This window comes from Mytilus edulis, chromosome 10 (genome assembly GCF_963676685.1).
Source record: "Mytilus edulis chromosome 10, xbMytEdul2.2, whole genome shotgun sequence".
Taxonomy (NCBI): Eukaryota; Metazoa; Mollusca; class Bivalvia; order Mytilida; family Mytilidae; genus Mytilus; species Mytilus edulis.
Window position 1 is genome coordinate 38,628,681 of NC_092353.1, and position 17,160 is coordinate 38,645,840.

Below are 17,160 nucleotides of genomic sequence, written 5' to 3' on the forward strand. Positions count from 1 at the left end.
TATGTCAATTCGATGCTTTATTTGTAGAACTCTCAGCCACGCTTTGCCATCTTTATTATTTAAGCGTGTGTCCAGACCCCACGACGAGGACTAAACATAAAAGTTGAATGACTTCAGTCAGTTTGGTAGAGCAAAGGAAATGCACACGCTATAAAATTGAAACAAAAACAAAAAAAAGGTCAACTTTCCTTTGAAGGATTTATTGAAACAAAAACATGAAATATTATTTCCTTTCTAACAGTATAATTCATTGTTCTTGATAGGAACAACATAAGATGTGGCTTCATCCTAAGGTAATAACAGTACACACAAATGAGATTAACGAGTCGCGTGTCCCCTGTTTTATTGCTATAATAACATCCAATTAACACCTTCAACTTTGTACACGCGTCAGACTATACAATTCTTCTTCTTCTTCTCTGGATCTTTACACCCTTTATAGGGTAACCATACGTAATTGTATGTCGAACAGTTCCACCACCAAAAAAATGATTGAAAGATAAATTAACAATCGTAACTCAACAACATTATATACACTATATACATTTTTTTTTAAGTCTTTATGTGGTTTTGTAAAGGAGGTTTACAGGTTTTATTTTGACTTTTACATGGGAAGTTTACAGTTTTTAAGACTTTTAACATGCAATTAAAGGAAAAATTATGGCCACAGACCACAATTAATTTCTCTATCATTTCTTTTGAACATTTTGTATCATTAAAAAAATTGCACCATGCACTTTTGTCAAATTTTTTGTGTGTCTTATGTATAGCACTAGTCCAAAAATATATCCAAAATTCAGAAAGATTGAAGCAATCACTTTTACAAATTTAGCCAATATACATCCATACCCCTATGGACAAGTCAAGAGATGTTCCGAAAACTGTAAATATGACCTTTTAGCACTTGGCCTAATCACTCATTCCATATCAAAATCAGTTTAAATACAACATCCAAAAAAATATTTCACCTCTGATCTTTCATTTCCACCCAATAAAATCTAAGAAATGAGTGGGGAAGGGAAAGAAAAAAAAATCAGGAAAAATACACTCTAATGACTAATTAAAAGGAACTACATTCATGAACAACGAACAGTGGGGTAATTAATTGTGGTCTTGGGCCATTTGCAATGTTTTTGAAGCACCTGCTGTGCAAATTTCTTGGATTTTAACCTGTTTGGAATACCTTTTGACATTAATAAAATGTTTTACTGGCTTTCTAGGGTTAAAGTCCGAGAAACTCGAAAAAAAAGTAAATAAACAAGAAGGAGGAAAATAGATCTTTCTATTATAATATATTTCTTTCGCCAAATTCTTTAGCAAATGACGAATTTTTATCGCCACAAGTATTATTTTTTCGCTAATTGGGAAAATGGCGACCGCCAGCGAAAACCCTATGTGAGGACACCCTTTAGGTATCAAGCTTGCGCTCGTGTTGTGTTAAAACATTTTTAGTATGCTGGGAATCTGGTTGTAACATGTACAACAATCAAAGATCAACCCACACTAAACTGAATGTAATTGAAAGACATCTAGAGGTTAATATCAGAGGCGAATTTAGGGGGGGGGGCTGCTTTTTGAGAAAAAATTTGGTTGCTTATATATGGAATCACTGAATCTCAATCATGACTTGAGCAAGCCCCCTTTTAGGTCAGTCAGTGGGCCCCAACTTAAGAAAATTTCTGGATCCGCCACTGGATATACAGTATCTAACAGAAGATGAAATAGGGAACAATATGGTGAATTTTAGAGATTTATATTATTTCATGTACAAGTGTACATGCATTTGAAATATATCAGATATATTGTTCGATATTTTTTAGTTCTAAGTTCCAAGGTGTCCTAGCTTCCATTTTAGAAATCGGATTTAAATGCTAGTCTATCAGAGGGATTTTTCCTTTTAATTGGTTTTAGATATGGAATCTTATTTCACCATGAAGTCAGATTTGAAAATGACTTTGGGAATGAAGATGTTGTAAAGACTGAATGTCAGTTTTAGTCTTATATACAAACATGTATGTACTTTATAATTTTAGTCTTGCATGTATATAATTATGTGTACAATACATATATCACTGATTCAGTGGCAATGGTAAATAGACACTGACAAGTCTTAGATCTATAATATTTTATAGTTATGAATGTTTTGTCCATTGACTAAAACTAGGTGGAGGTTCAGTGGCGGATCCAGAGGGGGGGTTCCGGGGGTGCGCCCCCCCTTTATTTTGGCCGATCAATGCATTTGAATCGGGACAAATGTTTTGCACCCCCCCCCCCCCCCCTTTTGCCCTGGGCTAGCACCCCCCTTTCGAAAATTCCTGCATCCGCCACTGAGGTTTGTGTGTTCTTATTTCCAACAGAGGTACACTCAACATATATGATTATCAATATGTGCATTAAGCAAATTGATAGTTTCTAGCTATATATATATAGATACGGAATGATTATACAACAAGAAAGTTTTAACCTGTGTATATATACTTAAAATATGTTAAAAAAAATCATGTCTTTTTCAGGACTTCCAAATCCAACCATGTAGTATGGAATGTTGGTGAGATATGGTTTTGGTCAATGGATGTTAATGAAGGACCTGTAGTACAAAGTATATCACTGGATTTAGCTCTTTGTCTAAGTGTATTATTAAAGTACTTTGCTTTGAGCTCAGTTCATTGTTATGCAAATCATTCTTTGTGAAATAAGGATTTGACAGAAAACTCTCATGTACAAGGATTTGTCAAAGTAGTACCACCTCTATTTACAATGTAAGTATTAGGGAGATAAAAGCATTCAATTTTGATTTGAACCAAACATATTATAAAAAAAAAAGAACAAATTTACCCAAGAATGCTACTCCCACTACTAGCAATATGATGCTAGGTTGTTTTAATACATCTGTAGACTGTACTGTCTACTTATGACTCGGTCCTGAGTGTAAATGGTCCTTCAACTATGTGGGGAAAAAATTATAAGGCCTATCTAGGCTTATCAATTTCTAAAACTATATTTCATTGTACATATTTGAAATTTTTATACAACCACAGAAATTTTTGCAGTTGAAATACATGTAGGTATCCTGTCGTCGTCTTCCCAAGACGGATGGTTTCCAGATAATAACTTCAGTATAAGTAAAAAGGAAGCCATTAAATTATAACATAATATTTATAATCATAAAAGGAAGCTTGGGATTGTTTTAGGGCGGTTATATATATATAGTCCCTAAGGTTTATGAATAAGGGTTCCAAAGGTGCCCAATACACACATTAATCTTGTGTCAGTACAAAAAGTTGTGTATAAGTATTTCAATTGTTCTGAAACTGTACCATAATATTTAATACCATTAGTAGAAGTTTGGGGTCTATTTTGTGGGTTATGGGGCAAACAGTAGAGGAATTGAGGGCCCAAAATAAACATTTTTGTAGATTCAAGACAACAAATTGGAGTTATCTTTCTTTGTCCAGAATGGTTGTTGAATTAATATTACCTAAAACCATTGCTTTATGAAATCTTCTTTGAAAATTGGAGTTATCTTTCTCTGTCCAGAATAGAAGTTGAATCGACTTAAAATAATGCTATATATACAATATACAATGCAAAATTCACTTTACTACCAACTCAGGCAACTGATAAATTTAAACAGTCTTTAATAGCCATTCAGTGATTACAAGCACTTTGATTGTCATTCTAGGGTTATCCCCTTTCACAAATGGAAAAATTTCTCAAGTTTGTCTCAACTAAATTTAGCGAAATGTGTATACAATGCTTATAACCGGTACCTCTAAACTCGGTTTAAGTTCAATTTTTAGCAGCTTCACTTTACAGTTCTTGATTTATGTACCTTTATATTGTTATATGCTAGCGGAGGCATCATCACCATGACTGTATGACATTTACACTTTAATACTTTATGATGTATTAAAATGAGTAGTTGAATAATTACTGTTGCAAACTCCATTAAAAATTTGATTTGAGATCATTTTTATACAACCGCAAAAATTGAAAACTTTTTGGTTGTACATTGGTATCACGTTGGCATCATCGTCTTCATCCAAAGACATTCGGTTTTCGCACTCTAACTTCAGTAAAAGTAAAATAGAAATATATGAAATTTAGACACAAGATTTATGACCATGAAAGGAAGGGTGGGATTGATTTGGGGTATTTTGGTCTCAACAGTTTAGGAATAAGGGGCCAAATTAGCATTGCTCTTGGTTTTTGGTCTATAACTTAAGTATTGGTAAACAGAAGGTCTATGGCCACATAAGGAGGGTTGGGATAGATTTTGGTAATTTTAATTCCAACAGTGTAGGATTTAGGGGCCAAAAACAGGCCCCAAACAAGCATTTTTCTTGGTTTTTGAACAATAACTTTAGTATAAGTTAATAGAAATCTATAAAGGTTTATGACCACAAAAGGAAGGTTTGGATTAATTTTGGAGTTTTGGTCCAAAGGAATAAGGGGCCAAAATTAAACTTTGTTTGATTTCATCAAAAAAATGAATTACGGTATTGTGCTTCTTTGATATGAGAAATCTAACCATGTCCAAATTCTTAATTTTAGGTCCTGTTTTCTAATTGGTCTACATTAAAGTCCAAAGGGTCCAAAATTAAAATAAGCTCGATTTTAATAAAAATTGAATTCTTGGGGTTATTTGATATGGTGAGTCTTAACATGTACTTAGATTTTTGATTATGGGCCCAGTTTTCAAGTTGGTCCAAATCGGGGTCAAAAATTATTATACTAAGTATTGTGCAATAGCAAGAAATTTTCAATTGCGCAGTATTCTGCAATAGCAAGAAATCTTCAATTGCACAGTATTGTTCAATAGCAAGAAATGTTCAATTGCACAGTATTGCACACTAGCACGAAATCTCCAATTGCACAGTATTGTGCAATATCAAGAAATTTTTAATTGCACAGTATTGCACAATAGCAAGAAATATCTAATTGCACAATATTGCGCAATAGCAAGAAATTTTCAATTGCACAGTATTGCCAATAGCCAGAAATATTCAATTGCACAGGATTGTCCCGTTTTCAAATTGGTCTACATTAAGATCCAAAGGGCCAAAAATTGAACTTTGTTTCAATTCAACAAAAATTGAATTCTTAGGATTCAAACGCATTGATCTCAGCAATTTCTTCACTGTCGTTCCCTCAATAACTGCATTAGACAGTTTCTAGTCATTATTCATTCAAAACCATTTTATTATACCAATGTCTCACACACAACATATTATAGTATACTGTTGTCTATCAGTCCATCATCCACACTTCAGACAATAACTAGAAAACACTTCCCCCTACTCTCAAGAAACTTTGTTGAAATGTTTATATCTATTGACATTAGCTCCACATCGATTTTATAAATTTTAGAATTTTCATTTCCATGTTATGAAGAGAGATTTTATCCTTAAAAAAGAGAGAATTTTCCAATTTTGAACAATAACACAAAAATGCATCCATCACCTTTAATTAAACTTTGGGGAATTGTTTACACTATTGACCTAAGGTCCCTTTTGATTGTAATAAATTTCAGATTATACATTTCTGTGTTATGAATTTTTATATATGCTAAAAAAAAATAAGGGATTTTATAGTTTTTGGACACCTATAAGTGCAGGAGTTTCTGGCTACATTGAAAACCCATTGGAGGCCTTCAGCTGTTGTCTACTCTATGGTTGGGTTGTTGTCACTTTGACACTTTCCTCATTTCCCATCTTAATTATTCACATAAACACTTCCACATCATTTTATAAAACTTGGGTGAATTGTCTATGTCTGTTGACATCAGCTACATTCCAAAATTTAAAACAAGATTAACAACTACAGGTCCCCAAATAGCCTTCAACAATGACAAAAGCTCATACAGCACAGTCAGCTATAAAAGACCTTAAAATGACAAATATAAAACAAATGAAATGAGAAAACAAATAGACTAATAATTGTACAAAACAAAATAGTTCAACCTTTAAGCAAGTTTTAAAGGAATCAAGACATATCATGCGCTTAGAGTGCAGCTATTTATTAACAAACTCCATATTCAAACACTCAAACAACTAATTCATAGAGAGGGGTGGAAGTTGAAGCCCCCTTTTTTATCAGTCAATGCATTTGAATGAAGACATGTACACATCAACTCAATTTGTTAATACACATTTCCAGTCTAGCTTTCAATACATTTGTAACGACCTTTAACCCCACTGACAATTTGCGTCTGTGTCCATACTTGTATATATATAAATATATACAACTCGTCTAAACATCAACCCAACGATTTGGTGTCACGATATCTCAGTAGCATGGGTTCGAATCCCGACGAGGGAAGAACAAAACATTTGCGAAATTTGGTGATACATGGCTGTGTACATTATGTATATACAACTCGTCTAAACATCAACCCAACAGTGTTAGATCTGTAAATTTGCTTTCGCAATTTTTTTGTTCTTCCCTCGCCGGGATTCGAACTCATGCGAACCCATGCTACTGAGATATCGTGACACCGAATCGCCTGCACTCTAGCCGTCCCGCTAGACCACACGATTAGTTTAAACATATTTTATTTGCGTAAATGTGCAAAAGGGATGAGACACAAGTTAATCAAACAGACCACACGAACACCTGGGCTTCACAATAATAAAGCTTTCGGTGGCCGTGTGTTACCTTTCCTCGTCAGTTTTTTAATCTAGCGTCGTATATATATATACTCTAAAATTGGTATATGCTGCATTTTAAGCAAAGACTTGTCTGTTTGAAGTCAGAACAATGTGTTGGGGTAGGGCAACAATTTTCCTCCGAACAGTTACTTTGCAAAAAAAATATTAGACAGATTGAAACTCACAATATACAAAATCAACAAAAAAAAGATCAAACATTAATGTTGAAAATGTACATGGATCCCAAGAGAGCGTCTTATGCTAATTAGTGATCAACCATTTGATTCTCTGGGGGTGGGCAGGGATTTTTACCCTAAATTAAAAAAATATCGCTTAGTTCTTCTCTCAAATAAATAGACACCAGATAAGAAAAATAAAATCATAATGAAAAATTATCTTCACTTGCAAGCTTTTATAAATTTTTTGTCAATATGATTATTATTGTTTTAAATTTATATGAAGGCATTTCACACTAAAAAAAATAATTTGATCTTGCAAGTTTTGAATAGACTAAGTGCTTCAACTATTGATTAAGTGGGTGGCTATTTATAGATTGTTCAATTGTTCACAGTCAGTTTGTTATGTTTAACAAAATTGCAAAGGAGTAGGTTCAGTAAGACCCCTTTTTGGCCCCAAAATATAGCAGTTTTACCAAATTGTTAAAATGTAAACCTTTAGTTATTTATTGGACAGTGGAATGCTTCTCCTACGTAAATATGGGCAGTTTTTGACAATACAATGCACATATATCCGGTACTAGCACCATTAAGTCATGCTAAATTACTGAAATCCTCATAATTCTAGCATTTTAGTTAAATTTTAGACGGTTTTCGTGTAAAACGAAAGTGGCCGCATTCGTGTTCATCCTTTATATTGAAATGTAAGTTGTATTTTATGATAATACATAACATATATAAAGGTTGAGGATGAACACGGATGCGGCCACTTTCATTTTTACCAAAAACCATCTGAAAAGTGACATTTTTCGGCATATTAGGTAGATTTTTCATATTTGAGCTTGAATTGGATCGTTTTAATGACTAAATCTGTTAAAATCTTTCACATAAACTAATTAATTCAAATAAAATAGACACTTAAGTCTTTAAAAAGTGGTAAAAATCTTTCGTCAGATGAACCTGAAATTTGAGGCCAAAATCGGTCCTTACCGGACCTACTCCTTTAATTAGTAACACAGTATTAACTTTTGATTGTTTATCGTAGATGCAGTGGCAAATATTTCATGAATGTTTAGAGCAAACATGTATTGCAATTAGTTAGTTTTGTACTTATATATTGCAGTGATGCCTAACTATCATAATAATTTATAATTGGCGCAAATCTGTATCTTTAAATTGCATGCACATATATGAAAATTTCGTCAGAATTGAGCTGGCATATAATAAATATAACCAGTGAACAATTTATAAATACATATCGTCTTGTTTTTTAAGTTAGATACTGAATATAGCTGGATCAAGGCATTATATATTCCTCGACTGAATGATGGTTATAAAATATCTTGGAACATGCATTATTAATAATATAAAGCTTAATAAGACGAGAGATCTAGTAGTATAATCTCATATAAAAAACGGAAGATTATACAATGCAAAGACTTATTATTTTCGTGTCAATATTGTAACACATTTTCACTGTTCTTTATTTACTTTTTCAAAATTGAAGTTGGGATAATCGATTTATACCTCAGGTATATAACAGAAGAAAACGTAACTTATTGACACATTGAAATCTTTATAATGTTTGATGTTCATGAAATATGTAGACCTATTCGACACAAATATTAAGGATAAAGTATAGGACACATAATAAACCGAAACATGTTTCATAAACCCTTTGTTGAAAATGTATTGTCACTGAGATTTTGAACGAGATAATATTCAGGGATAACTGTACATGAGACAACGAACTCGAAACAATTGTGGCGAACCATTATAGTGCTTTTCTCAGTATTGTCATATAGTATAATGCATCACGTTGTAGCCGAACGTCCATCTTTAAATTGTCACAGTAAACCAGAACAAGAGTGTGTATTGGCCTTAGTTTTATGTCCTTTCATTGAAATAGTACACATTTATAAGTTATGGCCAGCTAAAGCACGCCTTCGGGTGCGGGATTTTCTCGCTGTGTTAAAGATCCATTGGTAGACTTCGGATGTGTTCTGACCATTTGTCCTGTTGTTGTCCGGCCAATACTATAAATCAAAATAAGTAAAAGCATTTGTGAATTTGCTGAAAGTTTTGAAACCGTATCTAATACTTCTGTTTGAGAGCTTGAAAAGTGGTATACGTTGAACGTCAATTTTCCCTATTTTACTTTAAATCCGTAGAGCAATTAATCTAGAATATAAATGGACCGAATCTTATCTATTCTATCATTGTTCAAACTGATCTTTTGGACTGGGACTGATCAAATCTGAATGACTACATTTATATTTTAGACTGGTTTTCGGGGTCTTAATACTATATCAATGAAATCTATACGGTACTCATTCAGAAATCGAGTCGAGAAGTACGAACGATTCAATGTTATTTAATGTACGTTTAAAACGACATATTTCATTATCAAATAATAATTTTGTGGAATACAATGGCTTCGCTGTTCAAGTTATTAATTTTTCAATTGACTTCTGTTTTACTTTGTCAACAAAATGAAATTGTAAAAACGAAATTCATTATAGCCTAGTCATTTAAATATCTAAATGTTTACATTCAAAATATCACATGTCACGCTAATAAAAGGGACTGCCAAAGTTCTACTGGTCACGATAATAAAGCTATTACCATGTATGTAAACAATATTAAACGCGAACAATTACTTCTATTGCGATTATAATCAATGCTCCATCTTTAAAAGTACCTTTCTTTCAAGACAAACTACCGTCTTAATGCATAAATGGTTGATCAAACATCAAGTAAAACTTATTGAAATTTTGTCCCAACAAAGTTACATTACTATAGTCAAATACCTCGTACGTAGAAATGCAAAATAAATGCGTCACTTTGTACAATATTTTATGACATTTTGGACGTATTATGTAGTTCATAAAAACTTTTCTTAACGAAAAAAAATACAGTATATTATCTTTTAGTCTATGGAGTTTGCACATGATTTTTAGTCTAAGAGTACATAACCGTCTACAAAAATTAAATAATGAAAAATCATAAATAGTTTCTGAAAACAAAGTTATTTGTACTTGTACATGTATGCATGAAAACAGGTGAACATGTGAGGATTTCACTGATCTAATTGTATTTGTAGTCGGCTGGATTCTATATAAAACTGCGCGTTTTCTTATTGCTGCATATTTTGGAATGCCTGTGTCTATTAGCGCACACAATGCGGTATTTTTTCCCCTCATTTTTGAAGGCCGTACGGATCTATACTTGCTTACATCTATGTTTGAATTTTACGTGTATTTTTTATGCTTGTTTATGTTTGTTTTGACACACACTGAGATGAAATAAGCTAAAGAATACTTATCAATCTAGTTTAATTGTGTCGGTCTGTCACTAAGAAATGGTGTCATTTTCTTACTGATATCATATTTTCTGAATTTGGGTCTTGGTTTAATTCTTTAAAAGTTACGAAAACTGGTTTTAAAGCACTAGATAGTTAACAACATATGTTCATTTACATATTTACGATAACAAAGATTATCTTGAGCAGAGTTGCAACTGTACAACTTTTTTTATCACTCAGACACAATACATACGTGTAACAAGAGGAATACAGATAAGTTCCTATTTATGGGATCTCAGAAAAATTACATTGAAAAATTTGGTATGCAATTTTTGACCTTGGAATTATAAAGAAAGAAAACCATGTCAACAAAAAAAACGGTTAAACCGTGCCTAAATGTAGCTTATAAGTACATACCACAGTATCAAATTGATTAGTGAAAATCTGTTTAAACACTAATCTCAAATACCAATTACAGAGATAAAATTTGTAATAAAGAACACTTAAGATACTAGAATGGTTCATGTTAGAATAAATTACAATATTATTTATTATGGATGATCGCATGGTGCATCAATTGTCGCTTGGTAATATATCTATGTCGAATTTAACGCAAAAATCAATTGAAAGAAATTCAAACGCTTAATTCATAAATTCACGAAAAAAATCGTCTTAATATGAATAAAACGAGATGATAGGGAAAACATCAACTAGACACCAACCAAATATTCAATAAAAGACCAAACGTATCTTCTCATAACAGCTTAGTAGAGGTGAAAGACACAAAAGGGGCTTGCATACATATAAGTCGAAAACAAACTGACACTATAGCATATGCACGACCAAAGATAAACAACAGTTCACAAAACACTATCATATACAGACAGCTCAAGACTGAACAGCACGAACCCCACCAAGAATGGCCGGGGTTATCTCATATGCTCCGGAAGGGTAAGTATATCTTACGCCACATGTATGGCACCCGTTGTGTTGAGAAGATGTTTTATTAGAATTATTACTTGGACAGTGAAATTATCTTTTTAAATCGGTAGAATTTTCTTTCAACAATTCGTTTCAAGATTTTTATAAAACAGTCATGTCATGTTCATGTACATACATTTTTTTGTAGTTTGCAATTTGTTATGTCTGAGCATAATTCATACTCAAAAAGCTATATGGTTCATACATTTTATTTTTGTCATATAATTCTTTGTATGATATTGGACATCGTTCGTCAAGATTTTTACGTGTCTGTTTGTCTTTTTCTTTTTAGCCATGGCATTGTCAGTTTGTTTTGATCTATAAGTTTGAATGTTCATTTGGTATAAAAGTGAGAAAGGAAATGGGTATGTTTCGGCCCTCATTCTCCGACAAACTGTGTTCATCATAAAGACGCAGTTTACATTGTATTGATTGTATATAAATATTATTCTACTCAAAAATCAAAAGTTGGCCTTGGAAATGAAAAAATATAAATGAATATGTGGTTTTAGACATCCCGGTATTTTCACTTCAGACACATGAGCCCTTTCTGGTTTCTTTATACAAAATATAATTACATCATTAATATAAGTTATTACTTTACATAATAATCATGATAATATGGTATGATTCAATAAAACGTTTAAATCTTTTTTTACTTTTTAATCCATGTCATCATCGAGTTTAACCTTTCTAAATATAATGACGTAAGATTTTTGACAACAAAAGATTAATTCGATGAATTGTAAAATGTCTGTCTAGTTGTAAAATTCGTCCCAGTTCCAAACTTCTTTCAGACATATTTACTAATAAATTCATTCTTTATATTTTCTTCTTTGAAATTGGTGTAAAATATGCTCTAAACTGCGCAAAAAAATATATATTGCAGTTGATCAGGCAACTTTAAAGCGAAGGATATATATTATAAAACGAATTATTGTCATAATTCTAGTCGACACACATATTTCGATGGTTTGCTGTCTTTGACCATAGCTAGTACTATATATGCAATGTGTTTATTCTTATTAAAATAAAACATACATGACATATACATTTTCACAAATTATTTTTTAATCAAAACAATTGAAAAAGCGTGCAATACTGAAACAAAGACACCATATGATCTTATAACACGTGTTGCATAAAAAAAGGGTATATAAATGTAATCGTCATAATTTTCGGATCAAGAGATCACTGGTTCTATAGTTTTCGAGGTCCATTCATTAATTTTCATGTTTTTATTATCGATTTCTAATTTCTGAATATAATCTGCTACCTTTTTACTACTGGCTGTTAGTTTATCTTTTTCGTCACGAATTGCATCCTCCATTGTATACGCTACTTTCACTACACCATTCTTTCTGTTCTTTGCAAGTTTTTGCAATTCCTTTCTTAACTGATAAGCCGCTTGTGACCTATCAAAAAAGATAGAGTTCGGTTTTGTAGTTTTATACTTTGAAATTTCTTCTGTATTTTCTCTAGGATTCAAGACTGTTTTAGTTTTACTAGAACACATCTGATCATCTCCTCTTGTAGAGTAAATCCCAGTTTTTAAAACAGCACTTTTGCTTCTTCCAGACGAAAAATTTGTTTTTGTGGATCTATTCTGAGACGCAGACTGACTACGCAGCTTCCGTTGAGTACTTAAATCAGTTGATGCCTTGACTTGGTCAATGACACTTGCACTATCGTCTGGTATCACATCATTCATAAATGAGAATTTTACATTAGATTTTCTTATTTTAGTTATAACTCCTTTCTTTGGAATTTCAGTCCAATTCTCACTACTAGTATCACTTCCAGAATCAGAACTAAATGATTTCTCCCTTACTATCTTTTTCGGAACACTTTCTGTCAAACTCGTAACATCTGAAAATCCGACAGATGACGAATTGTCACTAGAGCATATAACGTCTGCCTTATACCTCTGTCGGAATTTATGTGCTTCATGTCGAATGCTCTTCTCGGATGATCTTTGTTGAGTCTCTATGTCATCAAGAAGCATATAATAGCGCGTTTGAACAACTTTATTTCGACGAAAAGCATCTTTTTCATTTTCACTCCAAAATACAACAGGTCTAGGTAGTTTCCGCTCACTATCTTGTAGCTTATATTTAGACGTTGAATTGTTGTCTTTTCTCCTGGTACCTTCTTTATCCAGAGGAATAGCCATTGCAGAATTTATCAATGTTGTACATGCACTCATGCATTCATACAACCACAGAAAAAAATATTATATGCAGATCATATATCATCTACGTATATCTCTCCTTGAGATTAATAAATAAATTATGACTTAGACGCAAGTCGTTTAAATTTGAAATGATCAATAATTTCTTCTATTTCAAATCACTTCTATAGTATTTAATACTTCCTATACAGACACGAAGGTTACAATCAACATTAAATACTGAAACGTTTTTAATTTGTAAAGTTTTCAATAAGACAATTTTCCACACTGATTGTTGTACTAACGATTTTTCCTCGATCAAAATGTAATTAAAAGCTTGTATATTACACGTCAAACTGATATGTTTGTTTCACGTTGTAAGTATATAGATCTAATTGAAGAAATGTTTGTATATCTCACCGGTATCTCAGGTGCAATAAACAGTCCTCTACTTTTATCTGTATAAAATGATTATAACTGTCTGTTTCAAGAGTTCAGTATAAAGAAAATGACAAACGTAGATAATCAATATGTACGTGAAATTACTTTGTTAAAACTTAAAACTCATAATTCACTAGGAAATACTACCCCTTCGGAGAAACTAACTCTGATGCATAGCATCAAACATAAATATAATCCTAGGATTCATGTTAAGATCCAAAAATGTTATATATATTATACTCGATAATTCATCCACGATTGCTAGCAAATTAAGAATTCATATTTTCTTCGATGCGTATGATTAATTACTTTGTAATTTTACGAACTGCTTAAAATAACATTAATTGAAAACACAGCAACTGTCTTTTGTCTGTGTACTTTCTTCTCTTCGGGTTTGCAATACATTATTCATTGTAATATTCTATAATCCAACACCTGGATATTCTCATGGCGGTTATACTGCTTTTTATATTGATAAAGATTCACTGTTGCACCGAACCAAGGGCTTTTTTTAATCAAACCGAATACAAAACAGCAAAACTTTTAGTGCTCGCTTTTCGGTCCGTATTAATATTTTATAAGGCACGTCACGTTATATTTCAAAATTTGAATTCTTCATTGAACTTCCAATTTAACCAATAAAATATTTACTGCAACCAAACAGACGATACAATACAAAAGAACAATCATATATATGTAGGAATTAAACGGCTTGGTTTATTTATTAGAATCAATATGTTAATTGTATCAGAGTGACACCTTGGTAAAGCTGTTCATTTTTAATAGTATTTAAAAACGTGAAAAAAGATAATGAGTGGATTGTTATTCTGAAGAACACGTACATAGAAACGTGAAAGACATAATAAAACTTTGATCAAATTAAAAAGAATCGATTTCGAAGTGCAAATAATATTTCTGACAATACAAATAAAGAATTTATATATATAGCGAAAAGTATCGTAATATAACATGTATAATAAGTTATATAATTGACTTGTATATGCAAATCATTTCTTCGTTTGATGAAATTATTTACATAATTCTCATATCCTGTACACCGTATTAAACCTCCCCAACTAGCAGATGCTTAAACATTGTAAAACTAGAGTCTCTTAAGAGCCTGTGTCGCTCACCTTGTTTAAATTGAATGTGCATATTAAACAAAGGACACAGATGGATTCATGACACAATTGTGTTTTGGTGATGGTGATGTGTTTGTAGATTTTACTTTACTGAACATTCTTGTTACTTACAATTATCTCTATCTATAGTAAACTTGGCCCACTAGTTACAAAAATTTACTAATTAATGGAAATTGTTAAATGTTGACTATAAAGGGCAATAACTCCTTAAGGGGTCAACTGACCATTTTAGTCATTTAACTAATTTGTAGATCTTGCTTTGCTGAACATTATTGCTGTTTACAGTTTATCTCTATCTATAATACTATTCAAGAAAATAACCCATAACAGCAAAATTTCTTTAAAAAATACTGATTGGGAAGCAGCAACCCCACAACCAGTTGTCCAATTCATCTGAAAATTTCAGGGCAGATAGATATTGACTTGATAAACAATTTAACGTCTTGTCAAATTTGCTCTAAATGATTTGGTTTCAGAGTTATAAGCCAAAATCTACATTTTACCCTATGTTCTATTGTTAGCCATGGCGACCATCTTGGTTTGTTGGCAGGGTCACCGCACACATTTGTTAAACTAGATACCCTAAAAATGATTGTGGCTAAGTTTGGTTAAATTTGACCCAGTAGTTTCAGAGGAGAAGATTTTTGTAAAAAATTACAAAATTGACTATAAAGGGCAATAACTCCTGAAGGGGTCAACTGACCATTTTGGGCATTTGACTTTTTTGTAGATCTTACTTTGCTAAACATTATTGGTGTTTACAGATTATCTCTATCTATAATAATATTCAAGATAATAACCAAAACGGCAAAATTTCCTTAAAATTACCAATAAAGGGGTAGCAACCAAACAACGGGTTGTCCGATTCATCTGAAAATTACAAAGCAGATAGATATTGACTTGATAAACAATTTTAACCGGTCGGATTTGCTCTAAACGCTTTGGTTTCAGAGTTATAAGCCAAAATCTATATTTTACCCCTATGTTCTAATTTTAGCCATGGCGGCCATCTTGGTTGGCAAGCCGGGTCAACGGACACATTTTTTAAACTACATACCCTAATGATGATTGTGAACAAGTTTGGTTAAATTTGACTTGGTAGTTTCAGATGAGAAGATTTTTGTAAAAGATTACAAAAATTTACGAAAAATTGTTGAAAATTGACTATAAAGGGCAATAACTCATTAAGGGTTCAATTGACTATTTTGATCATGTTAACTTATTTGTAGATCTTACTTTACTGAACATTATTGCTGTTCACAGTTTACCTCTATCTATAATAATATTCAAGATTATAACCAAAAATGGCAAAATTTTCTTAAAATTACCAATTTAGGGGCAGCAACCCAACAACGGGTTCTCCGATTCATCTGAAAATTTCAGAGCAGATAGATGTAAATGCTTTGGTTTCAGAGATATAAGCCAAAATCTACATTTTACCCCTATGTTCCACTTTTAACCATGGCGGCCATCTTGGTTGGTTGGCTGGGTCACCGGACACATTCTTTAAACTAGATACCTTAATTATGATTGTGGCCAAGTTTGGTTTAATTTGGCCCAGTAGTTTCAGGAGAAGATTTTTGCAAAAGTTGCCAGGTGAGCTAAAAAGGGGGGAGTGTAGAAAAGAAATATATCTTTATAAGTGAAAAAAACAAAGTTGAAAAATATATTCTTAATTCAATTTCTTTGTGTATGATCAAAGATTTTTTTTTAAACTTACGTCACAAAATATAAAATATCATCGATAGAGGTTTAATAAAGATGTACATGGAAATGTAAAGATTTAAGTACACCTAACTATTCAGGCATTTGACAACATGTGTCGTATCACACCAATAATCCACATTTTTCATATGATGATGACAATTAAAGGTGACTTCGAGTTAAAAAAAAAAGTAAGAACTCATTTGTTATTTGAATAATTTTGTGTTTTATATCTCAGATCTTACTGGGTGCCACATAACGATTGCCACATTTGGAGCAGGATCAGCTTACCCTTCCACAGAACATTAGATCGACACAAGTTTTTAGTGGTTTTTTTGTTGTTAGTACACATTCCTAATATTAAATACAGTCAAGTCTGAAATTAGAATTTGAGAAACTATTGTTAGAGACGGTTGACAGTTTTAATAAGTGAAAATAGTGTCGTTTTTATATGAAAACAAACAATGTACTTCCGGCAAGGGGATTTATGCAAGTATGTACTTTAAAAGCAAACTATGGTTTGGGTGCGGGAATTTCTCGCTGCATTGAAGACCTATTGGTGACCTGCTGTTGTTTGTTCTATGGTCGGGTT

General features: G+C 32.3%; 1 protein-coding gene across 1 annotated transcript; it reads right to left on the bottom strand.

The window, feature by feature from the left end:
- Positions 1-8,471: 8,471 nt before the first annotated feature.
- LOC139491100 (uncharacterized) lies at positions 8,472-14,334 on the bottom strand. Its single transcript, XM_071278466.1, has 2 exons — positions 12,388-14,334; positions 8,472-8,862 (listed from the first exon to the last, which is right to left on the bottom strand). Exons 1-2 carry the CDS (start codon positions 13,315-13,317, stop codon positions 8,743-8,745), a joined length of 1,050 nt encoding a protein of 349 aa, XP_071134567.1. The 5' UTR covers positions 13,318-14,334; the 3' UTR covers positions 8,472-8,742.
- Between the last annotated feature and the right edge of the window lie 2,826 nt (positions 14,335-17,160).